General features: G+C 49.8%; 1 protein-coding gene across 1 annotated transcript in view; it reads right to left on the bottom strand.

The window, feature by feature from the left end:
* The window catches only part of GFRA4 (GDNF family receptor alpha 4), a 73,151-nt gene that overhangs the window by 14,847 nt on the left and 32,570 nt on the right, over positions 1-25,734 (bottom strand). The window contains exon 2 of the mRNA XM_068149434.1: positions 941-1,219. Coding sequence (XP_068005535.1) covers positions 941-1,219 — 279 coding nt within the window. The remainder of the gene's footprint in view (positions 1-940; positions 1,220-25,734) is intronic.

Genomic DNA, 25,734 nt, shown 5'->3' with positions numbered 1-25,734 from the left:
TCTTCTTTTTCTTTGAGCTCATGCTGGCTTCTCCTCCCTGCTCATAATTTGCCATGAGGGTGGTGGAACATTGGAACAGGCTGCCCAGGGAGGTAGTTGAGGCCCCATCCCTGGAGATGTTCAAGGTGAGGCTTGACAGGGCAACCTGATCTAGGGGAGGATGCCCCTGCTGACTGCAGGGGGGGTTGGACTAGATGACCCTTGGAGGCCCCTGCTGACTGCAGGGGGGGTTGGACTAGATGACCCTTGGAGGCCCCTGCTGACTGCAGAGGGGGTTGGACTAGATGACCCTTGGAGGTCCTTTCCAACCCAAACCTTTCGATGATACTGTGAATTTGTGTCATAGAATCATAGAATCACCAAGGTTGGAAAACACCTCAAAGATCATCAAGTCCAGCCTGTCACCCAGCACCTCCTGACTACTACACCATGGCACCAACTGCCACATCCAATCCCCTCTCAAACACCTCCAGGGATGGGGACTCCACCACCTCCCTGGGCAGCACATTCCAATGGCCAACAACTCTCTCTGGGAAGAACTTTCTCCTCACCTTCAGCCTAAACTTCCCCTGGCGCAGCTTGAGACTGTGTCCTCTTGTTCTGGTGGTGGTTGCCTTTCTGTGAAGTGCATGGTCGTGGCCAGCATCCTTAGATGCAAACCGTACCGTGTGTTTCCCCAGCAGGAGAGCTCAAGGTATACTGAGAACACCATAGAAAAGACACCAGCTTGAGAGCAAAAGGAAGGAGATGTCTCAGGCTTTTAGGATTGCTTTCCCCAGGATGGCATCGCCCTGGGGGGCAGCAGGTCTGAGAGGGGACAGAGTACTGCAGGAGTGACCTTTCTGGTGGCCACTCTGGTGCTGGGGAGGGAGCTCCGCAGCAAGCCCCAGCAGGGACTGCCAGAAAGATCACCAGAGATGAGCACCCTGCTCGGACTGACCTTCCATCAAGGTGTGGTGGATGCTCCAGTAGACGCTGAGGCAGTGCTTCTCCTTCTTCATGCCCCTCTTGCACTTGCAGCCGTAGAGCTGGCTGGAGAGCAGGGCCGTGACGGTGCTGCGGCACTGGCTCTTGGCGTCGGGGCCCAGCTTGTTGGCGCCGTTGCCTGCGATGCACTGCCGCAGGGTCCTGAACTTGGCGCTGCAGATGGGGTCGTTGGTGCAGGACTCCCCTGCTTGAAGGCAGTCCCTGCTGGAGCTGACAGCTTCTGCCATACCTTCTGCAAGGAGAACACACAAGTGGTGAGAAGGTGATGGAGCAGCCTCAGGTGGGAGAATGGAACAAGTTCTGCACCGTGAGGGTGGGTGAACACTGGCACAGGTTGCCCAGAGAGGTAGTTGAGGCCCCATCCCTGGAGCTATTCAAAGTCAGGCTCAACAAAGCTCTGAGCAACCTGATTTAGTAGAGGATGCTTCTGTTTACTGCAGGGGGGTTGGACTAGAGGACCTTGGGAGGTCCCTTCCAACCCAAACCAAGCTCCTGTAGGTTTTGCTCAGATTTACTTGTATAAATGAATTTACTCGTATGAACTGCCAGAAGTTCTCTGTTCCTCATGGCATCATGAGAGGAAGACATTGCTGCTGCATGCACACCCAGAGTTTTCATCTGGTGGAACAGACCATCTCCATGCTGATCAATAAAGCAGGCTGGCCACATCCAGAGTGACCCCTGGGGCTCTGCTCATGGCTACATAGCTGTGCCCTGACAATGGCAGGGTCAGAGGCTCAGCCATGCTCAGCAGGGCACAGTGGCACCTAGGTGATGGAGAGACTGGGATCAGGTCAAGGCAAATCATGCTCCTTCCAATTGGTGTGATGCTCTGGAGCGTGTTGACATAGACTGGGCATGGTTGTGCCATAGTTTGGGGGAGAAATGAAGAGGGAGACCTGGTTTATGGAAGGGGAGAATCAGTCTCTGTGCCTGCAAGGTAATTTTGGATCCTGCTGCACTATAAAACTGGCAACTGCTGTCATGACCTTGAAGGAGGACTTCTCAAAGGAACTCCTTGTCCCCAGTATAAATTGTCTTCCCTCTGGATATCAGCCAGAAGGATAAGGACAGTTTACCTTTCACAAGATAGGTAAGGTGGGGGCACCTTCCAGTTTTTTAACCCCTCCAGGATCTCATCCTGCTGAGACCCAGCTGTGAGAGCAGCAGAAAATCCTCTCTTCCTGAGGAAAATGCGGGGCCTTGATTTCCATCTGTGAAGGCTTCAGGAGACCTTCCCTCTCTCCAAGAGTATTGACCTCTCCATAAAATCCTTCCTTCCTCCTTCCACCTGCTACCTCTCCTGCCCTGCATTTCTGCACCTGCCTCTTGCTCCCCTCCCAGTCCAGTGCTTGAACCCAGCCAATCCATTTCCCTTCCCGTAGCAGTCACAGGGTGTTTGCTAAGCAGGAGCTGCTTCTGTTACTCTTGATTAGAGTAGGAGGCAGCAGCTGGAGTTCAGATACTTCAATTATGTTTATTACAAACTTTGGGCAAACCCACCAGGAGGTTTCCTCCCAAAATATCTCAATGGCATCTCAAATGCAAAGCCTTTCATCAAGCTCCAGCCTCTTCCAAAGTGCCTCGTGGCCAGCATCGAGCCCAGCATCGAGCCCTCTGCTTGCTGCGGATCTCGCAACACCTCGACTTTGAGCTCTCCTCCCCCCTGATTTATTCATAAGCCTGGTTTATTTAGCACTCAGGGCCTGTTTGGGTCTGCCAAATGCAGAGAGAGGAATTATTTCCACCACGTACAAAACGCTGCCTTGGGCTGTCATCTCTTGAAGAGCTCTGAACGCAAGGAATGACTTTCCTTGCAACATCATTTGGGCTGCAGTTTCCCTGAGATCCATGGGGCTGCTGGGAGTCTCTGCTGCCAGACAACACTGACTTCTCCACACCCCTATGGTGCGGAATGAAGCTGGAGGTGGGGAGATTCAGGCTGGATGTGAGGAGAAGGTTCTTCCCCATGAGAGTGGTGAAGCCCTGGGATGGGTTGTCCAGGGAGGTGGTTGAGGCCCTGTCCCTGGAGGTGTTTAAGCCCAGGCTGGATGAGGCTCTGGCCAGCCTGATCTAGGGTGAGGTGTCCCTGCCCATGGCAGGGGGGTTGGAACTAGATGATCCTTGTGGTCCCTTCCAACCCTGACTAACACTATGATACTATGATACTATCTCAGCAGAACCCTCTGTGTGTGTGTGTGTAAGAATACAAAGGGTGCTTGACTCATTTTGTCCTGCCTTTCTCCAAAGGTTCTCCTCTGGACGAGTACAAAGCACGGCAGGTTTGCTTGCAGGAGAGATGACTTTGTCAGTGTCATGTCAGCTGCTGGAAAAGTAGGTTAAAATAGAAATTATGAGCCTCCTTCCTTCTCTCTGCTACATGAATTGCAGAAGATACTCCCCAGGATGGTTATAAACACAGCCAGCCTGTAAAAGCTGTAAACCACTTTGGGATCCCAGTTGAAATAAATCAAGCAGATTGACCAGCTGAGAAATTTCCCTGCAAAAAGTGTAAGTAAATATGTCCTGGAGCTGAGACTTGATAATAGAACAAAGACCAGGGGTGAATATTTACAGCCCAAGCCCAAAGCATAAACCATCCTCATTCAGACTTTATGACAAAGGTGCTGGAAGCAACTCGAAGTGGAACGTCACAGATGACCTGTTCCATAATCATGACACTTAAAAAGCAAATCATTGAGGGCCTTTGGTTGTTGGCAGTGTCTCTGCAACTGAGACAACACAGCACCACGTTTTCCTTCTCACACTACCCCTGAGAGAGTAATTTTATGCAACATTAAGAGAATGCCTCTTAGGGAACAAAAAAATCATCTCTGTGACTTATAAAATAAATGGTGCTTCCTAACAGGCAGCAACAAAAGCAAAACCAGCTCTGCTCTCCCAAAGATCAGAGGATAACAGAATCATGGAGTGCTTTGGGTGGAAGGGACCTTTAAAGCTTACCCCTGCAGTCAGCAGGGACATCTGCAGCTACAGCAGGCTGCTCACAGCTCCAAACAACCTGACCTGGAATGGTTCCAGGGATGAGGCATCTCCCACCTCTCTGGTCCCTTTGAGTACTGAAAGGCCACCAGAAGGGCTTCCTGGAGCCTTCTGTTCTCCAGGCTGAACAACCCCAACTCTCTCAGCCAGCTCATGCCCAGCTTTTCACCCACCAGCACCCACAAGCCCTTCTCCACAGGGCCACTCTCCAGCCCTTCCTCCTCCAGCCATTGCAATGTGCTGCCCAGGGAGGTGGCAGAGTTGCCATCCCTGGAGATAGAATCATAGAATCATAGAGGCAATAAGGCTGGAAAAGAACTCAAAGATCATCAAGTCCAACCTATCACCCAAGACCTCATGACTAACTAAACCATGGCACCAAGCACCCCATCCAGTCTCTTCGTAAACACCTCCAGGGATGGTGACTCCACCACCTCCCCAGGCAGCACATTCCAATGGCCAATCTCTCTTTCTACGAAGAACTTCTTCCTAACATCCAGAAAAGCCTGGATGAGGCACTTAGTGCCCTGGTCTGATTGATTGGATAGGGCTGGGTGGTAGGTTGGACTGCATGATCTTGGAGGTCTCGTCCAACCTGGTTGATTCCACGATTCTGTGTTGATACTGGGGATTGCCCCAGCCCAGCTGCAGAGCCTTGCACTTGTCCCTGTTAAGCTGAAGTGGCCTTTCTGGCTTTGCCTTCAAAAATAGCATGCTGCTGACTCTCCACAGTGGGGTTATCCTCTGCCACAGCCCCTGACTGATGCAGGGACTCAGGTTCTGCAGCAGGTTGTGCATGACTTGGGCTTTCCATGGCTCTGCTTTTCCAAGAGCAGCCCTTCCAGCTCCCCCTGTTCTCTTTAAAAGGCAGTTTGTCTGATTTTTCATTCCTCACTAGCTGCTAATTTCACGCTGTTTGCAGTGGGCAGGAGGAGGAATGAGTTTATTTGCTCATCCTGTTTGTAGCTGTGCTCCACATCTGCTTCTGTTCTTGCTTACCTCAGTGGCACTTACATGAAGTTAATCCAACTGTGCAGGGGGAAGCAACACATCTGACTCTTCCCATTGCCTTAACAATGGGGAGAGGTCCTTCTTGTACAGGTAACTCAAAGTGCATGTTGCTAAACAAGAAGGTCTGACTCTTCTCTAAGGAGGCCATTCCCTTGGTGGAGATCATTTCCAGGCAGCCACCTCCTGTGCCTGCTACACCTCAGAGATCCTCTGCTGACCAGACACATCACATGCAGCACATCATGCTGTGTGGGAGGCTGTCCCCCTGCAAGCCTTGTTTTGCCTGCAAGGGTGGATGACTCTCTTCATGCCACAGTCAGTCTTCCAGCCAGCACACAAGCCATGGGAACAGCTGGGAGAGGCCACTGCAAAGTGTACTTGCAGCTTGGGTTTTAGACATCTGCTGAGATGAATTGACTAATCTCCTGTTTGTCTTTGACAGCCCTTCTCATCTGTGGCTCCCTCAGCCATTTGCCAAGGAGGAAAAGTGTCACTCTGACTTTGATGAAGCTTGAAAAGATGAAGCCATTTATTTGTCCCCCACCAAGTCAATGACTAGGACCTGGCTGGAAAAAAAATAACCATGGACTGAGGCAGGAGTTGTTGGATTGTGTCTGCAAACTTTCCAGCTAGATGAAAATCTGGAGCCCTCTGGGTGTCTGTGGTCTGGTGAAGTTACATCATGTCTCCATTATCCTCAAGGATAAGAGAGTTCTTCATGAAAGCTCTCATGATAACTGGAGATGAAGCCTGCTACCCTAACACATCCTTCTTGACAAGGCTTCAGCCTTTGTTTTCTAAAGATGCCTCTGGAGTGCCCTGTCCTGCTGGACTGACTCAGCCAGACTAAGCACCAAATCAGCTCTGAACAACATTGTGAAAGGGAGCAGCAAATCAGACCATCACCCTCGGAGCATGACCCAGTTAGAGAGTGCTGTGTACCTTTTCTGAATGAGACCAGAAGGACCTTTGAGCATCCACAAACTGAACACATGCAGCTCTGAAATGTGTGCTCTGAAACCCACACTGTACAAGGAGGTGCAAGTTCTGGCAGGGAACAGGATCCACTGCTTGCTGTAATTTGGGAACATCATGATATTGATATGCTGGGGTGGGGGGAGCTTCAGTTTGTGATTCCTGCTGTAACAGAAGGGCAGCTCTCAGTGGCACATCCAAACCCTTGGACTGGCAGCAGCTGTTGTAAGGGGGATCAGTATTGCTTCAAGCAGTGAGCATTTGGGGGGCACTGAGAGAGAGTTGAAAGGGAGAGCACTCATCAGCAATGCTCCACCAGCAGGTGACTTCCATTTGCCCTGGCCAATGCTGGGACCTTGTCTCTTCCTCTTCGCTGTCCCTGAGAAAAGTGAGCCACAGATACATCAGAGATCTCCACTGCGATGCCGAAAGCAACGGTTCTGGGGAGGCCTCTTTCTAAGGAAGATCTGGCTAGAGAAGCCCCACAGGTAAAAGTCCATCCTCATTGGAGGGGGAAGGATGATTTTAAGCACGTTGCCACCCTGAATTGCGGCAAAGAGGGGCAGCCTGGGGAAGCTGGAGACTTAAAATCATGGAATTGCAGAATGGTTTGTGCTGAAAGGGACCTTTAAGGGTCATCTAGTCCACCTCCCATGCAGTCAGCAGGAACAGCTTCAGCCTCACCTGCAATCTTTTGAGAGACAGGGCTTCTACCACCCTGTCCCTGTCCCAGATAGAAGTCTAAGATGACAACAAATGGAGCATTCTGCAGGCAGGTGCAGGAAGCATGGGGCAAGGGTGGGACAATCCTATGCAGAGACATGTGAAGACAGCTGGGAGGTGCTGTATGGGAGAACTGGGAGACCTACAGAGTAATGTAACCAAGGCTAGCTAGCTAGTTACCTATCTATCTATCTATCTATCTATCTATCTATCTATCTATCCATCCATCCATCCATCCATCTATCCATCTATCTATCTATCTATCCATCTATCTATCTATCTATCTATCTATCTATCTATCTATCTATCTATCTATCTATCTATCTATCTATCCATCCATCTATCCATCTATCTATCTATCTATCTATCTATCTATCTATCTATCTATCTATCTATCTATCTATCTATCTATCTATCTATCTATCTTATCAGCCCAGAGCTGAATAAGCAAGACAATCTCGTCCTCAGCTTTCTAAGCACAGTTTCAGCTGGCAATGATCAGTGCCTTAAAGGCAGTCTTCTTCAGTCCAGCAGAGTGAGGTGCAGATCTTCATGAGGGCCTGGAATGGCTTCTTGCCTAAACACAGATCTGTAATCTTTTACCTCCCTTAACTCCACTTTGCTTCAAATTCTTTGAGTGAAGAATTCTGCCATTCAGCAGCTCCCCAAAATCTTGCAAGGCCCTGTCAATTATATGCAGACTGATGTAAAACATGTCAGGTTTGGGGAGTCTTTGTCTGTCAAATAAAGTTTTACTGTTTCCTACAAGATATTGGAAGAAAATTCTTCACTGAAAGGGTTCTCAGACACTGATAAAGATAGGCTCCCCAGGGAGCTGGTTGGTTGAGCACAAGCCCTGTGAGGAGAGGCTGAGGGAGCTGGCGTTGCTTAGCCTGGAGAAGAGGAAGCTCAGAGGAGACCTTATTGCTGTCTACAACTACCTGAAGGGAGGTTGTAGCTAGGAGGGGGTTGGTCTCTTCTCTCAGGCAACACCCACCAGAACAAGAGGACACAGTCTCAAGCTGCTCCAGGGGAAGCTTAGGCTGGAGGTGAGGAGAAAGTTTTTCCCAGCAAGAGAGATTGGCCTTTGGAAAGTGCTGCCCGGGGAGGTGGTGGAGTCACCATCACTGGAGGTGTTCAAGAGGGGATTGGATGTGGCACTTGGTGCCATGGATTAGTAGTCACGAGGTGTTGGGTGACAGGTTGGACTTGATCTCTGGGGTCTTTTCCTACCTTATTGATTCTATGATTCCCCAGCATTGGAGGGATGGAAAAGAGGCAGAGATGTGGTGCTGAGGGTTTAGCACCAGCCTGGTTAGAGTTGAGAGTGGCTGTGCTTCATGATCTTAAACTGGCTTTTCCAACTGAAGTGGATCTATGATTCTAAGAGTCTCTAACAATGCAGTCTCAGAATGCTCTGGATACCCCAGCAGCTGCACCATTCCTGACCCACCATCACTAGTTTCTGTCTTGAAGGTAGAAGTTGTTGCCATACTTCATGCACATCCATTTATCCATTTTCTTCATCCCTTCCTCTGTTTGTGACAACTGCAATGCATTCTGCAAGATCTCACAGATTCTGTAGAACACCTCAGGGCTGTTGTATTTTTGGCACCACTAATTTTTGCATCTGCACTCTGTACTATCAATTACAGCAAGTTCTGATCTGGATTGATCTGTAACTCCCAAGCCTTCCTTCAGTGACACTGTTAATAGCTTTCTTCAATGTCTTGTCTTTTCCATGGCCTCCAGAAGTTTATTTCCTACTGTGCCTGAGATGAGAGAAATCTCTTCTGACAGATTTGCACATCTTATGCTGTTCTCCAAAGAGTCTTCAAGAACAAGCTCCTCAAACACCCTCAGGACTCTCCCTGTTCTGCCAAGGGCACTGCCACATCTTGTGTGCCACCTTGGGGTGCAGGAAGTCAGAGGTGGCACCTGCAGGGAGGATCAGACAGGACAGGTGACCCTCAACTGACCAACAAGGGAATTGCAGCCCTGAAGGAAGGATCAGACAGGACAGGTGGCCCTCAACTGACCAACAAGGGATTGCAGCCCTGCAGGGAGGATCAGACAGGACAAGTGGCCCTCAACTGACCAACAAGGGATTGCAGCCCATAGATGTCATCTTCAGGAGAAAGCTGAGGCATCACCAGTGTCTAGCCTCTTCTTCAGTGGCTGTTGTCTGAGGAGGACTTTCTTCCTTCTGCCTTCAATTTCAATCTGTGTGTTCCTAAATTCAGTTCCAAAATCCAGCTCCTGAATCTGGTTCCCACCTGCTGCTGAGTCCAGCCTGGGACTTCCCCACTGCCTGCCCCAGCATCAGCGGTGACAATGGTTCCACCATTGCCATCAGGGGTTGGATATTGGTTTGTATCTCTTTGTCTCTCTTTCCTTGGATTGTTCTCATTTCCACCCCAGCTGGTTTAGTTTCTTCCCCACCCCATCAGCCTCTCTCCCTTGTTCCCTTTCTCTTCCCTTTGGGAAGGCAGAGAGGTTCATGGAGAGCCTCTGGCACTCTCTGTTGGCTGGCCCAGCCCTGTCCCTTGCCATTGTGATAACCAGTGCCACCAGGCTGCAAAGCACACCAGTGCTCTGTCAGACTGTCCCAAGTCTTTTGCAGAGGGGTTTACTGGTCAGGTGGTTCACCTCTGGGTGACACAGCTTGCCACAACTCAGATGCTTGCTTTCTTCTCTCTTTAACTTTCAAATCCCCCTGTCCAGGTTGTCAGCCCCATTTCATTTTGAGTCTTTCTACGTAACATCCCAGAAAGAAGAACTGTCATGTCATTTTATTCCAGGAGCCAAGCTCTTCAAATCTTTGTTATCTGTCAAAGCAGCACTTCTGCAATCACCTGGCTGTGGCCAGGGCCTCTGTGTGTGTTGTTTCACTTGTGTTTCCCACCAAAGGCCTCGCATTTCTGATTTTAAATCAGATCCCTCTTGCCATGCCCCATTTCCTTACCCATTTCTGTAGCCTTCTGCTGCCCCCTCCCAGCAATCTTGCAGGAGATCATCTCTGTGTATTGCAATGCCCTCCTCTCCTTCAAATGATTCTTGCACTTTCCTGTCAGAAGTCTCAGGAGCAAGCTGAAGTCCCGAGGGAAATTTGTGCAAAAGCAACATTTCCCAGCAGGGACATTGGAAATGGAGACTTTCAAAGTCTTCTGGGTCAGAGTAATTTGCAAGGACCCAAGAGGGGCAGCTGATAGCATAAAAGCAAACACATCTCCAACCATTGTCCTGAAACCATCTCCCCTGACAGGCAAAGGCAAATATTTTCCTCTGAATATTCCTGTTGAGTTCTTTGGGATATACTCTCAGTCTGAGGGACTTGTCCTTCTTCCCTGCTGTTCCCAGGGGCAGGCACATTGCAGTGGCTTCTATTTTTAAGCCCTATTTGCAGTGTTAGTAGATAGCCCAAACCCTTCCCTTAATTTCTGTCTCCTGAGCAGAGCAGCATTTCTGGAGGCTGAGGCAGTGAGCGTGCAGGATGTGACAGCACAGATTTCTGAGCCTGGCTCACCAATGCCTCTCAGCAGCCTCAACAATGGCTTCCTTTGCCTTTATTACTTGTAACTCTTTTGTAAGCAAATCCCTTCTTTTAATGACCTTATTTAAAGCCAAACCCTCACCCCCCTCTGCCCTGGCAGCCACCCTCGCTGCTTGCTGAGTTTATTAAGGCTTTAGCTTAATTTCACCTCCCCCTTAGCCCCAGCACTCCTCTCTCCTGGTCTACCCAGCTTTGCAGAGTATCACTTTCCTGCTCCTGCTACCATCTCATCTTTCAGGTTCTTTAAGGAGGTAAATATGAAGAAGGGTTTACACTGGGGACAAATGAGAACAGTAGAAAGCTTTCCATCTCTCTTGGTCTCTGGTTGCAGTCAATTCCTATGAAGGAGCTGCTAACCAACAAGCAGCTGATGCATTTCCAGGAAGTTCTACCTAACTATAAGGAAAAACCTCTTTCCTGTGAGGGTGATGGAGCTCTGGAGTGGGCTGCCCAGAGAGGTGGTGGAGTCTCCCTCCCTGGAGAGCTTCCAGCCCTACCTTGGTCATTGTGATCCTGGGCAAGCTGCTTCAAGTGACTCTGCTTTAGCAGAGGGTTGGAATGGATCATCTCCAGAGGTCCTTTCCAACTCCCATTGTTTTGTGATTCTGTGGGAGAGGCTGAGGGTGTAGAGGGGGAAGTCTGTGCTGGTAACCTGCTGCTGGATAGGTGCTTACTCATCAATCAGGAGCACAAATGTGTCTGGCATGTGTGTCATGATCTTCTCCACTGACAGAATGAAGTGCAAGGCCCTTGGGCTGCTGCCCAAGCCAGGACATGTGCTGGGTGAAAAGATGGTCAGCAGTTCCCAGGAGATGAAGCACTTTGAGGAGCCTTTTGGGCAGGACTTTCAAGGTTGCATCCAGGCTGTCCTGTCCTACAACACTCTCCATAGAAGAAGAGATTTTTCCCTTCACATACTGGTTTTAAATCCAGACCCCTTGTGCCACAAAACTACTTCTAAAGAAATATCTTCAGAGGTCCCTTCAAACCCCTAACCATTCCATGAGCCCTCCCATGAGTTCTCCCAAGGGCTGCTGGTATCTGCTAGAATGTCTGTGTAGGTCAACCACAAGAAATGGTAGGAAAACACCTTTGTAGTTCCAGTCCTCATCAAGAATGAGATCCCAAAGGAGTGGACAAAGCAGTGAAATGTCCTGTTTGAGGAAGCAGAAGAAGGAGCTAGATGAATACAGACCAAGCATGTGGACAAGACTGGCCAGGAAAGCAAAGGATGCCATAGTGTGGTTTTACTTCTGCAAGCTGTTTGGCACAGGTCCACATGATGTGCCCGTAAGAGTGGCCTCTGAGCAATCACGAGTGCTCATCAATACTGCGCTCCAAGAAGGGCAGCAGTGGCACATCTTCAGGCTGAGAAGGTCTCCAAGGGTCTGTCCTGAGCCTGGGACTATTCAAGATTCTCATAATGACTCAGATGATGGAACAGAGAATAGATGTTTGTCATTTGGAGCTGACAGAAGATGAGGAAGGGGGTCACGAGCAGCGTGCAGGACCAGACTGGAATTCAGAAGTGTTCTGACCAGTTAAAGGCAGAGTCTGAAATCAGGAGGATGACACTGAACAGAACTGTGGCACTGAGGGAGGCAAATGGGAGAGGACAGGAAGGAGAAGGAAAACTGGGGAATGGGAGGCTTGCCAGCAGTGTGGGGAGTGGTCACAGGCTGAACAAGAGAATACAGCAAACACAAGATGTGGAGGAGTGCTGCTTAGGTATCACAGGAAGCAGTTACCCTGCACTTAGCTGGAGTTCAGGTCCACCTTTTTAATGGGACAACACATGCTAAGAAAGCAGCCAAGGTCCCAAAGGACTGGTGTTTAAATCACAAGTGTTTTTTCCAGGGTGAGGAAAGGCTGGGAGAAGGCAGCTTGTCGTGTTCAGGAGGAAACAAAGTCAGAGCAGCGTGATGTGTAAACAAGAGGGCTGGGAAGCGGGCAGTGACAGATAGCCCTCTGCTGTCCTGGGATGGCAGATGAGAAGCAATTTGGAGCAAATGTGCAGCAAGGGAGGTTTGGTTAGATATTAAGAAAAATGTTAGATGGGAAGTTAAAAAGTGGAACAGATTACAGAGGGTCTGTTTAATCCCCAGCCACGGAGCCGCTTACAGAAGCATCTGTCAGGAGCAGCTCTCGCATCCTCCCTTCCCTGCCGGAGCAGCAGCCTTTGCACATGTGGTCCACTCCTCTTCTCCAGCCCTGCCACGCTGTCCAGTTGCAGCTATTGAAGGCCAGGTGACAGCTGTGGGCTTGTGAAGTGGGAAGGACTGCCAAAAGCTCAAAGGAACCACGGTGGTGTCGGACACAAAGGAAAGGTGACTGGAGCCTGTGTGACACGTGGCTCCCTCGGAACAAGACATCTCCCTCTTCTCACAGCTAAGCTGGTGTCCATCAGCAGTGACTGCACTGAAGCAGTCAGTGTGCAGGTGTGTAAAAGCACAGCTCAGAAGAAGGAAGTCTGCTAAAACTGCTGTCTGAGCAGCAGCTTTTCCCCTTCTGAGGATAATTCTGCAGGCTGGTGGGCAGGGACTCTCATGGGAAGCAAAGGACATGGATTTAGAAGCTCTTCCATTGGGGAAGGGCTACCATCACCACAGTAACCTGTGAAGGGCAAGCTTTGAGAATGAATGCAGCATTGGGCATGTACTGGTCTAGTTTAGCCATCTGGATTATCCTAGGAGTGAAACACAGAGAGGTTGGTGCCTACAGGCTCATCACAGAGTTCTCTTGAAGATGGTGGAGATCCCAATGTGTGCCAGGTTGCCCAAGCCTCAGCCAGCATCCAGATCCCAGGAGATGTTTCCCCTTTTTTATTGAACTTTCAGATCCATGGGTGGCTCTGCCTTCTTCAGTAAACAGACCTGGCCAGCATCCCCTCAGAAGTTCTTCCCTGCTTCGCCAGGCCCTAAGACAGCCACCGAAGCTCTGCAGCTATCCATTGGCTCCCACCAAACACTGATGCTCTGCTACCAAAGCAGCAGAAAGGCAGCTGGGTTGAAATCACAGTTCAGCACTCGCTGGAGGACTGTGTCCTCCCTTGCCATCCTTGGCCAGAGCTGAGGGAACTGCAGTTCAAGGGCAACCTGCGCCCATTTGCTCACTCTGGACCCTCCTTTGTCTCAACACCATCTCTGCAGGCCTGATCGTAAGGCAGAGCACGTAGCATCTCCTTGTCCACTCCTGCCAATAGCAAAATAAGCACAAAGCCTTCAAAGGCAGAGGGAACATGAAGTTCAGCAAGCTCTCTGAGGGAGCTGTGATGCCCACTGCATCAAAGAGTCCTACGAGCATGTCACAACGCCGCTGGTTCAGCAGGGGCTGGGACTCATTTTCAGGTTCCCATTCTCTCTGCAGAGAAGCAAGAGAAAATTACATTTCCTTTGTTTGATCTCTGGTGCTTTCTGGATCAGGAAAGTCCATGGGTGTTGAGTTTGAAGCACTGCCAGGCGAGCAGCTGTTAGCAGGAAAAAAGGCCACGATTTGGATCACACCTCCAGTGCTTCCAGCACACTCCTATCTATCCTCCACATCATTAAATGCAAACAAGCACTGAAACACCTTCCAGCTCGGCCTGCAAAGCACAAGAGCATCCAGGATGGGCCAAGACAACCGTGCAGACCTTCAGCATCTGTTGGTAAGGAGAGGCTCTCACCTGCTCTTAAAGGGTCATTTATCAGTGAACCCGCTTCTGAATGGCCCTCTTTAAACACACTTAAATGACAGAGTGTTCTGCACTGCAGTGCTGTGATAGAGAGCCCAGCCATGTGTCAAGCAGGAGCTGTGACCCCTCTTGCTGTGATTAAGTTCATTTTTGTTCCATCCATTTGAAAATAAATATATATATATCTCTATATGATTAACTGGTGAATAAAAAGGCTCTGTCTCTCTCTCTCTTTTTTTGTTCATTCCTCTTTGCAAGGGCTGGAGCAGTTTTAATCATATATAATTCAGCACTTGCTGTGTGATTTGCATGCCCTGCTTTAAGATGAATTTGGCACAATATGAGCCCTCAATTGTGCTTTCCCCCTCCAACCCCTGGCCTCTGTTTTCTCTGGAAGTGACAAAATTCATTCCAACAAAAGCTAACCCTCCTTGAAGTTTTATGAAGATGAATGATGATTAAAAATCAAAGAACAGAGTTCCTTCTCCTGACTTTACAAAGCCCCAGGCTCCCAATATATGTTCTCCCCTGGCACTGTTCCAGGCAGTCTTGGGTTGAAAGACAAAATTGTGTTCATGGCTGTACCAAGCCAGGTCATTCTGTCTATCTGTCATCCCTTCTTCTCATGCCAGCCTTTTTTTGGCTTCTGACTCCAGACATTGAAGGTGAAGGCTGGAGTTTGCAAGCCCAAAGCATAAGTGAGGTTGAATAAATGAGGTTCTTCCCCATGAGAGTGGTGAAACCCTGGAATGGGTTGTGCAGGGAGGTGGTTGAGGCCCCGTCCCTGGAGGTGTTTAAACCCAGGCTGGATGAGGCTCTGGCCAGCCTGATCTAGTGTGGGGTGTCCCTGCCCATGGCAGGGGGGGTTGGAACTAGATGATCCTTGTGGTCCCTTCCAACCCTGACTGATACTATGATACTATAAGGTAGAAAGTGAGACTAGAAAAGGAAACCAAGTTGGAAAACCTGGAGAAGCTTCATGCTGAAGAGGAAGAGGGAAAAGGCAGTGAGAAATGAATGCTGCCACAAGACAGCTGGGATTTAGATAGGTAGCTATATATATATATATATTAATGTATAAAAATATCTATTTTGTAGAGATCCAGTCTAAATCTCCCTCTCATGGCTGTGGCCTCCTCTGGCCCTTCTCCAACAGGTCCCTGCCTCTGCTGTGCTGAAGACTCCAGAGCTGGCCCCAGCACTGCAGGTGGGGTCTGAGCAGAGTGGAGCAGAGGGGCAGAATCCCCTCCTTTGTCCTACTGGTCATGATATCTATACAGGCAGAGGGTAATGTACATCACAGCATCACTGCAGAGAGATAATGAATGTAGAGGTAATTAAGAGTGAGGCAATCCACAGAGGACCCTGAATTAAGTGCTAGCAGTTCCTCTCTGGAAACACTTAGGTTCTGCCACCAACTACAGGAGAGGCTAGAGACCCTGCTTAGCTGTGCTCAGCCCCAGCAAGGCTGATCAGGGGAGACTGGCACAAACATGGGGTGGGAGGTCATGGGAGTGAAAAAGCAGGGGATGATGGAAGAGCAGAAGGACAAAATCATGAGGGCTCCTGCTGAAATGAACAGAAGTCGACATGGAGACTGTAAATGCAGGGATTCATAGAGCAGGACCTGCCAGGAGGAACCCAGAGGGAGCTGAAATCTCCCCTTCTCATCCCAAACTAGCATGATGATATAGTCTGTAGCAAGACAAACACAGAGTACCTCCAGTAGACAGGTGGGGGTTGGTCTCTTCTCCCAGGCAACCAGCACCAGAACAAGAGGACACTGTCTCAAGCTGTGCCAGGGGAGGTTTAGGCTGGATGTCAGGAAGAAATGCTTCCCAGAAAGAGAGATTGGCCACTGGAATGTGCTGCCCAGGGAGGTGGTGGAGTCACCATCACTGGAGGTGTTTAGGAAGAGCCTGGATGGGGTGCTTGGTGTCATGGTTTAGTTGATTAGATGGTGTTGGGTGATAGGTTGGACTCAATCTCAAAGGTCTTTTCCAACCTGGTTAATTCTGTTCTGTTCTATTCTATTCTATTCTATTCTATTCTATTCTATTCTATTCTATTCTATTCTATTCCATTCCATTCCATTCCATTCCTATTCTATTCTATTTCTTTTCTATCCTATCCTATCCTATCCTATCCTATCCTATCCTATCCTATCCTATCCTATCCTATCCTATCCACACCAGAGTGCTTCTTACTATGCATATCTCCACCACCTCAAAGATCAGGGACTGACTGCAAGGTAGACCCAGAGGGTGACACTTCAGTCATCAAACTCAGGTTAAAAATCCCCCTTTGGAAGCAAGTCAAGCCTTGTACTTGTGTTTAGAGTGCGGTAAGAAGCAGTGTTGCAAGATCTAAGCAGCTTTGGCAAGGCTTTTCAAATCCATCTCATAAAAGGCAGAGCGAAAGAGATATTTCATTCAGCTAACTGCTAGTAATAAAAGGCATAAAACCAACGTGGAGACCACAGGGCAGGGAAGCACTGTGGAAACACTATGGAGAGAGAGAAAGAAAGAGTGAAGGAAAACTGGCCATGTCTTGGGGTTGTTCTAAACCCAAGATGACAGATTGGGTTCCCCTAGAGATGCTGAGGTGAGGCAAAAGGCAGACAATGAGCCCTGAGGGCAGTATGTTAAAAAAAAACACCCAACACCATCAAACACAACAGCAGATGCAGAATAAACCCCAAATATATCATTTGCTCATTCAACAAGTTTGAATTGTCTCCCTCAGTAAGCCTGTAGATGACAGCAAGCTGAGTGGTGCAGGGGACGTGCCTGTTATCCAGAGGGACCTGGAGGAGCTTGTGGAGTAGACTTGTGGGAATGTCGTGAAGTTCAACAAGGTTAAGTGCAGCTAGGTCAGAGTAACCCCCAGTACTGACACAGGCTGGAAGATGGGGGGGCTGGAGAGCACCTTGGGAGTGCTGGTGGGTGAAAAGCTGGACACAGAATGATGGAGGGCTGGAAGTCCCCTGCTGCAAGACCAGACTGAGAGAGCTGGGATTGTTCAGCCTGGAGGAGAGAAGGCCCCAGGGAGACCCTCTGATGGTCTTTTGGTGATGAAAGGGGTGATCAGAAAGCTGGGGACAGACAAGAGGTGATAGTTTGCAGCTAAAAGAGAGAGATGTAGTCTAGAGAGAAGGAAGAAGTGTTTCCAGGTCAGGTTGTTTGGGGCTCTGATCAACCTGCTCTAGTTGCAGATGTCCCTGCTGACTGCAGGGATTGGACTGGATGACCTCAACCCATTCTATGGTTCTTTGAATGATTCATCATAGAAGGGCTGTGCAGAGGGATTGAGATGGGAATTGTTTGCATCCATTTAGCTGATCCCACCTGAGCTTGGTATCTTTGTTTCCATATCCCTGGAGGAGCCAATTGCCCACCTGTGGGTGCTTCGTGCCGTTCGAGGTGCTCCAGAGTAGCTACGGCATCAACAAGACTGCAGATGTTACACAGTCCCATGGGAAGTCTGCACATTTCTGGAGCAGCAACTGGAAACTGAGCAGCACATTAGGCAGGGCAACCAGCTCAGCTGCAGATAGACACTGCTGTGAAATTAGAAGGATATGACCCTTGGGCCTTAATCCTGGTCACGTAGGAACGAGATGTTTGCTGAGGGTGCACTGAAACAAAGAGAGATGACAGGGAAAATGTAAGTGCCAGGTGTCAAATGTGGCCAGAGCAGGGATCATTAACTCCATTGTCAGAGGAAGCAGCAAGCTGATTAAAAAGAAGACCTCTGGCTTGTGTCAGAGATTAAATAAAGCATCTGGAGCCAGGCATCTAGAGCCAGAGTTTGCTTGAGACGGGATGGGCTCTCGCAGTGCAACACAGCTGCAAAGGGGCATCTGCTGGAAGCACTGCATGCCCTCTCAAAGAGCATCCTAAAGCCATGATGTCTTCACCTGAGCTAGACCTGCACTTATGACAATTACATGCTCCTTCCATCCCAGAGATCCCAGGGGACAGGAGAAAATGAAATAATAATATGCTATTAAGCAAGGTTTGGACCTTCATGCTGAACCTTCTCTATTTCTGTCCTGGAAATCTGTTTTCAGGCTCAGCTCAAATAACCAAAGAAGAATTTTGCTGGAAGGAGTGAGTTTGTAATCCAAGACAACTTGATCCATGCAGAGGTCTAGCAGCTTGCTCGAAGGCTTCTCTTACCCTCATAAAGCAGGAGTTCACCCAGGAAGAGGAGCAGAATCCTGAGCTGCAATGACTGGCTGGAGCACACAGACAGTTATTTACACCACACTCTCAGTGATTATTCACGGCTTTCACGGGGGGTGGGGGGCTGGGAGGGAGGTCACCAGGTTGTGAGCAAGCCTGACATACAGAATGGCTTGCTGGGGAGAGCTAGGGGAAGGTGATTATAATGGATAATGCAAGAGAAGAGCATAAGGGAAATTGATTATGAAGGGTTACCAGGAACATGTGGACTATTAAAACCTCTATTGCACATCAGTGGATTCCAGACACTCCAATCGACAGGACCTTTGAAGGGAAATCACATTTTCTATCATCTAATCAAGGCAGGGAACAGTGTGGTTTGCCTCTCTCCCCTGCTCTCCCTCCCCTCCAGTTTCCCAGTTCAGAGAAGTTTAATGTTTAACCTGATATTAAGTGCCATGAAGTTTGAATAGCTCAGAGGCAGAGCTGAAAAAGCCAGAAGCAATAAAGTTCTGCTCTCCTTCCGTCTGCCTAAAGCCCAGCTAAGCACAGCTCTCCTCAAATGGCATTTGTTGTTTCAAGAACACTTCCCCCTCCACACACACACACAGAGGGCACATTGAGGCTGCTCTCAGCTCTGGGCTGCTCTGCTGAAGATGACAGAAAATTGTGCCAGCAACTGACTGTGAGGACCCCCTTCCTCCAGCACATGATGAAAAGTAATTCAGAGTTGTTTGAGACCTGGCCAGGGAAAACACTACGAGTCCAGCCTGGTTCCTCTGCTGCCTTTCACCTTATAGAGTCAATACTGCTGCTCTGGAGTGCTGCTGCAGTGGGGGGCCAGTGCTCCTGGCTCTGTGTGGGGATGAGCAACAAGGCAAAGGGCTGCAGGGGCTGCTCTTTTCATCCTCAAACTGTTTTTGCAGCTGGGGATGAACTTCAGGTTCCCAGCGCCCAGGGAAGAATTAAGCTCCTACAGTATTTCTTCATGGTGCTCTGCTCGACAGCAGAAGGGTCCCAGAGGCAGAAGAAGGACTTGGGAGTGCTGGGGGGTGAAGAGCAGGACATGAGCTGGCACTGAGCACTCACAGCCCAGCCCCAGCCTGTGCTGGGCTGATCCCCAGCAGTGTGGGCAGCAGGGGCAGGGAGGGGATTCTGCTCCTCTGCTCTGCTGAGACCTCACCTACAGTGCTGGGGCCAGCATTGGAGTCCCCAGTACAGCAGACAGGGACCTGATGGAGTGGGACCAGGAGAGGCCACAGCAAGGCTGTGAGGGCTGGAAGCCCTCTGCTGTGAGGCCAGGCTGAGACAGTTGGGGGTTTTGAGCCTGGAGAAGAGAACACTCCAGGGAGACCTTCTGGTGGTTTTTCAGTGCTTAAGGGGGTGATCAGAAAGCTGGGGACAGACTTTTTAGCAGGGCCTGTTGTGGGGAGTGGGGAGGAGGGAGAGATGACTGCCAGGAGGATACTGGCATGAATCCTGCCTCCAGACCAAACAGACTCATGAGAAGCTGATGCAGCCTCAGAGAAGGATCCCACTGGAAATGCAGAAGGGGTTTTTCTGATGTCTTTTAGACACTTTTAGGATGTCTGTGTGGGTGCAAGCTTGCTTGCCTGTGTGGTCTCATATTGAGTCGATTTTAGCTGTTAACAGAGTAAACGAGGGCAAGGAGGGGCAGCAAATTAGGGCAGGCATTGGGAGTGTAGGAATAAAGGCTCTGTGTGGGATGAACAGAGGGTGGCTGTGGGTGTTGACCAGAACAGAGCTAATATGCATAGTTAAGAAGTGGGTCAGTGTAAGGTTATTTGGAGGAAAACTCACCCTTGGGTGGAAGAGGGGAAAGGTCTGAAGCACTTGGCTGCTTCCATATCAGATCTGCATTACGGCCAGCACGCACAGGCATCGCCATTCTGCTGTGGTCAGCAAGAAGTTGATTAAATCCCTCAGTGCTGCCTGTGTGAGCCCTTCAGAAAGCAAAAGGGCTGTGTGATTCATGGGTTCAGAGGACAGGAGGTCAGAGCTGACCTCTTCCCTTACACAGACCAAAGGGCAGCATGCACTGACAGTGGTGGTAGTCCCTGTAGTCGGTCTTTGGCTCAAGTGTACTGTCCAGGGAAGAGCCCCCACTGCCTGGAAGACCTTAAAAGAGCAAGAAATCTCTTCTCAGCCTGGGTGGTTTGTTACAATAGTTCACCACCCTTCTTTTGGTTCCTTGGGTTGTATTTGGCCCAACTTCTTCCCTCACCACTTGTTCTTGTTTTGCCTGTGAGATTTAACTGTTTCCCCCTCCTCCTCTTGAAAACTGAGTCATTGCACTACTCATCTGCCTTCTGCAAACAACTTCACTCCCTAAAATCTCTGTCCCTGGAAGGTATTTGCAGAATTGCACATCAGTTCTGAAACAGTGGCTCAACATCTGCCCTCCTAGGCATGGGAAAGAGCCTTGCCCCACAAGCTGAGCTTGTCTCCTCCAGCAGGGAGTTTTCACCTCTGTGCCCACCAAGGCTTTCAGTCCTGCATGCAACATCTTCTCAGCAAATCCTCAGGACCCCCTGTCTGCCCTGGCCCCCAGCTCCTCTCTCTGCCGTTCTGTGACAAGGGATTGTGACTTCCCTCCCACCCTGGAAACCTGGCCCCTGTGCTCAGATAAAGCAGCAGCTCATTGCACCTGCCTCATGTCTGGACCAACCATGGGGATTTGTGTCTTCAGTCACCCAGGACCTCCACACTACAGATGGTTCTCTTGTCCAAGAGCAGCATCAATATTTTTAGTCATGCAATTGAAGACCATAGCAGAATGGATTTGCACAAGAGCAAAGGAATCAATTTACATGGACAGCCTTGGACAGTTGGGGGCCAGCTATTGAACAGCACAATCCTCTTGCTAGTGATGCTGCTTGCAGACTTAGTTGTCTGTCATGAACTGGGCACCATTCCTGTCCAGCCACCTCCACTTGAGACAGGGCCTCTTTGGGTTGCCTTTTGAGCTGGCAATTCTACACCAGTCTTGTGCTGTGCTTTCCCAGCTCTCTGCAATGCCATTCTGCATGGAGAAATCCCCAATTTCATGAAATTAGAGGCTGGCACAGCCAAGGGAAGACGTGGCTGACTCAGATGACTGCACTGAAGCTACACTGATTTACATCAGCCTGGGGGAAAGCCACAATCATTTTCCACTCCTTCGACTGAGTAGCCACGGTGACAAGAGACTGAAGAGATGACAAAATCAAAGAGATCATGATCTAGAACATGCAGCTGGAATTTCCCCCAGTGCAATCACAGTGGGAAACATCCAAATAAAAAAGGCCTGTGCAATATACACTATTGTAGGGACAAGGCTTTAATCACAGCTACACAACTTGAAAGTCACAGGAGTCGCACGGAGCTCAGCTTGGTGACTCCAGGTGTTTGCTGGTGACACAGCTGCCTCTAACGCACCAGGAACAGACCTTGGTCTTCTTTTTGCTGGTGTCAGTTCTGCAGGGAAGTCAGTGATGTATGAAAGTAGGAGATTAAAGTTAGGTTTCATGAGCTGGATGATTTTCTTGCGTGACTGAGCATCCCTGTTTCCTCTTCTGGGTACACAAATATCTGCACTAGGGATGCTGGCCCTGACGGTGGTCACAGAATCACAGCATGGTGGGGGCTGGAAAGGACCTCTGGGGATCATGTAGTCCAGCCTCTCTGCTCAGGTAAGGTCACCCACAGCAGCTTGCCCAGGATCACAGTGGGCACAGGTGGGTTTGGAGTCTCTCCACAGAAGGAGACTCCACAACCTCTCTGGGCAGCCTGTTCCAGCGCCCTCACAGCCATTGACAGCAGCTCTGACCACTGAATTAGTTCTTAAGCACAGACTGGAATTGTCTAAGGTCAAGAAAAGACATCTTTTAATGGGAATGAAGAAAGTCTGGAGATAACAGGACTCATTTAGCTGGTAATTTAAGGAAAACTGGAGATAGTGGGGCACCCAGAGAAACAGCCAGCTGCAGCAGCTCTGGGGAGCGAGCCCTGCCTGTCACCTATAAGGTGACCCTGCTCCTCAGCCCACTCTCATTGCACAAACCCAAGGGCAGCACAGGAATCTTGGCAGAGTCCCTGAGCTCAGGGGGTGCAGAAGCAGCAGTGGGATACATTTGACCCTCTTGGGAAGGTTTCAGATGGTTCCCTTTCCAGCTTTGGGGAGACTCTCAAAAATAATCTCTCCTAGCACTGTCTCCCAAAGTGCTGTAGGATCAGGCATTCCTGTTTACCCACTCAGAGCCTTGCACAGAGCAAAGGGAGGTGCACAGAGCAAAGGGAGGTGCACAGACCAAGAGAAGATGACAAAGGCTTTTCTTTGCCTTTCAATTGAAAAGCCAAATGTCCCCCAGACTAAGACAAATGTGGCCTCAGAACCGTGGCCATGGTGAGTCCTGCAATCTGGCTTACTCCTGCTCTGAAGTTTGCAGCTGGAGTTCATCTCCCTGCATGCACTACAGATGCAGATCAGGATCCAAATCACCTCCCTTTTGGCCAAACCCATTTCCTTCTCTTGCCAAAAATCCAGCAGGCCACTGGGACTCTCTCTCTTGCCTCTGCTTTTGTCAATATTTCCCACAGAGGGGAAACAAAGCTCCAGAGGTCCTGCAGCCTGCTCTGCTGGGCTAGAATAACCACCTGCTCAGTGGGGGTTGTTTTCAGGCAGTGTCTGGACTGACCCCCAGCAAGCTCTTGCCTTGTTTTTGAAGTGAGTCCTAAGCTGCCTGGGTGGCTTTTGGATGAAGACTACAAAGGGCTCTTTTATCAGCCCAGCCACACAGGGCCACAGCCAAAGTGCCTTTGGTTGTGCATATGGAACAATGCAAATGCACTGGAGAATCACAGAATCGTTTTGGTTGGAAGAGACCTTTGAGATCATCAAGTCCAATCCTTAGCACTGCAGTGTCCACCACTAAACCCTGTCCCTCAGCACCCCATCAGCACATCCTTTAAATCCTTCCACCACTGCCCTGGGCAGCCTGCTCCAGGGCTTGACAAGCCTTTCAGGGAAGAAATTATTCCTACCATCCAACCCAAACCTCCTCTGGTGCAACTTGAGGCCATTTCTTGTCCTATCATTTGTTCCTTGGTGACTGGCCCCCACCTGGCTTCAACCTCCTATCAGGGAGCTGTACAGAGCCAGAAGGTCTCCCCTCAGCCTCCTTTTCTCCAGGCTAAACAACCCCAGGTCCCTCAGCCACTCCTCACAAGAGCTGTGCTCTAGACCCTTCAGCAGCCTCACTGCCCTTCTCCAGGCACTGTCCAGCACCTCAGTGTCTTTCTTTGTGTCCATTCTGTGATTCTTTCAGCAAGGGCCCAAAACTGAACCCAGTATTTGAGGTGTGGAAGGGCATTTTAAGATCTCCCTGGAGCCTTCTCTTCTCCAGGCTGAACAGACCCAGTTCTCTCATCCTGTCCTTGCAGGAGAGGTGCTCCAGCCCTCTGATCATTCCTTGTGGCCTCCTCTGGACCCTCTCCAACAGCCCCACATCTCTTTTGTGGTTGGAGGCTCCAGGGCTGGATGCAGTGCTCCAGGTGATGTCTCAGGAGAGCAGAGCAGAGGGGCAGAATCACCTCCCCTGACCTGCTGGCCAGGCTGCTTTGGATGCAGCCCAGGACACAGATGACATTTTGGGCTGCCAGGGCACACGGCTGTCTCATCAGCCAGCATCCCCCAAGCCCTTTCCTCAGGGCTGTTTTCAATCCAGTCATCACCCAGCCTGTATTTGGAGTAGATGACCTTTAAAGACCCCTTCCAACCCAAAGGATTTTATGAGTCTATGATTCTAGCTAGCCCAGGGCAGATCTAGCACAAGGTCCCTATATGGACAAAGAATCTTGCTATTGCTAGCAAACAACTGCTTGCCTGCTCTTGCCAGCTTCTCTTCTGTTCCCCAGCTCACCTATAAGAAGCTACCTACAGGGAGAGCACCTTACCTAGAGAATTTGGCCAGGTAGAAAGCAACTTGTTGCTCCCTTCCCCCTCCTTGGTCGCCTACACTTAGTAAATATGCTTTTAATCTCATTAATGCTAGGAAGAAGCAGTGGTGGATGAATCATCTGATGCAAATGGAGCAGTTTAGGGAATACATGCATTTTCATTAGCCTGACTTCTCCTCCAGTGCTAGGTATTAGCCCAGAATTAACCCATTAATTCTATTGATCTCTATTAATATGTGCATTCCATCAGTGCCCAACCCCCCGCGGACTCCTCGCCAGCCATCTACAGGAGCTGCCTTGTTTAATCAACAGTGCAAAGCTAATCAAGGCAATTGGTTGGCTCATGAAGTGGAGAAGAAAATTGTTTCTAATTGAGAGTATGGGAAGGATTTGGGGAGGCAAATCGTTACTGCAGGAACAGGGCCAGGGAGGCAGTGACCACACTCGTGCCAAAAATGCCTCGGAAGCTGTGGTGAGCACAGCTGATGGATAGTAGAGGAGAAGAGAAGGAGAGAAGAGAAGAGAAGAGAAGAGAAGAGAAGAGAAGAGAAGAGAAGAGAAGAGAAGAGAAGAGAAGAGAAGAGAAGAGAGAAGAGAAGAGAAGAGAAGAGAAGAGAAGAGAAGAGAAGAGAAGAGAAGAGAAGAGAAGAGAAGAGAAGAGAAGAGAAGAGAAGAGAAGAGAAGAGAAGAGAAGAGAAGAGAAGAGAGAAGAGAAGAGAAGAGAAGAGAAGAGAAGAGAGAAGAGAAGAGAAGAGAAGAGAAGAGAAGAGAAGAGAAGAGAAGAGAAGAGAAGAGAAGAGAAGAGAAGAGAAGAGAAGAGGACACCTCCAATGATGGTGGCCCCACCACCTCCCCAGGCAGCCCATTCCAATGGGCAATCACTCTGTATAGAACGTCTTCCTAATATCCAACCTGAACCTCCCCTGGCACAGCCTGAGACTGTGTCCTCTTGTTCTGGTGCTGGGTGCCTGGGAGAAGAGACCAACCTCTGCTTGTCTACAACCTCCCTTCAGGTAGTTGTAGAGAGCAATAAGGTCACCCCTGAGTCTCCTCTTCTCCAGACTAAGCAACCCCAGCTCCCTCAGCCTCTCCTCACAGGGCTGTGTTCCAAGCCCCTCACCAACTTCATTGCCCTTCTCTGGACACCTTCCAGCAACTCAACCTCCTTTCTAACCTGGGGGGCCCAGAACTGGACACAGGACTCAAGGTGTGGCCTAACCAGTGCAGTGTACAGGGGCAGAATGACCTCCCTGCTCCTGCTGGCCACACTGTTCCTGATGCAGGCCAGGATGCCATTGGCCCTCTTGTCTGCCTGGGCACACTGCAGGCTCATGTTCATCCTACCATCAACCAGCACCCCCAGGTCCCTCTCTGCCTGGCTGCTCTCAGCTACTCTGCCCCCAGCCTGTAGCACTGCCTGGGGTTGCTGTGGCCAATGTGCAGAACCTGGCACTTGGATGTGTTCAATCTCATGCCCTTGGATTCTGCCCAACAGAGCACATCACCTGTCCCCAAACCCAGCCAGCACCACCCTGCTGGGAAACCTCTCCTCCAAAACCCAGTGGGATCTTCTCAAACATCTCCTGTCCGCCTGGCACAAGCATTCATTGACCCCTAGCAGTGTCACAGAACCATGGAAGCAGTTAGCTTGGAAAAGACTTTCA

This window comes from Melanerpes formicivorus, unplaced genomic scaffold (assembly GCF_026170545.1).
Source record: "Melanerpes formicivorus ecotype bairdi unplaced genomic scaffold, bMelFor1.0.p_v2 SCAF_18, whole genome shotgun sequence".
NCBI lineage: Eukaryota > Metazoa > Chordata > Aves > Piciformes > Picidae > Melanerpes > Melanerpes formicivorus.
The sequence above is the reverse complement of the archived record's forward strand: the minus strand, read 5'-3'. Positions and strand labels throughout refer to the sequence as shown.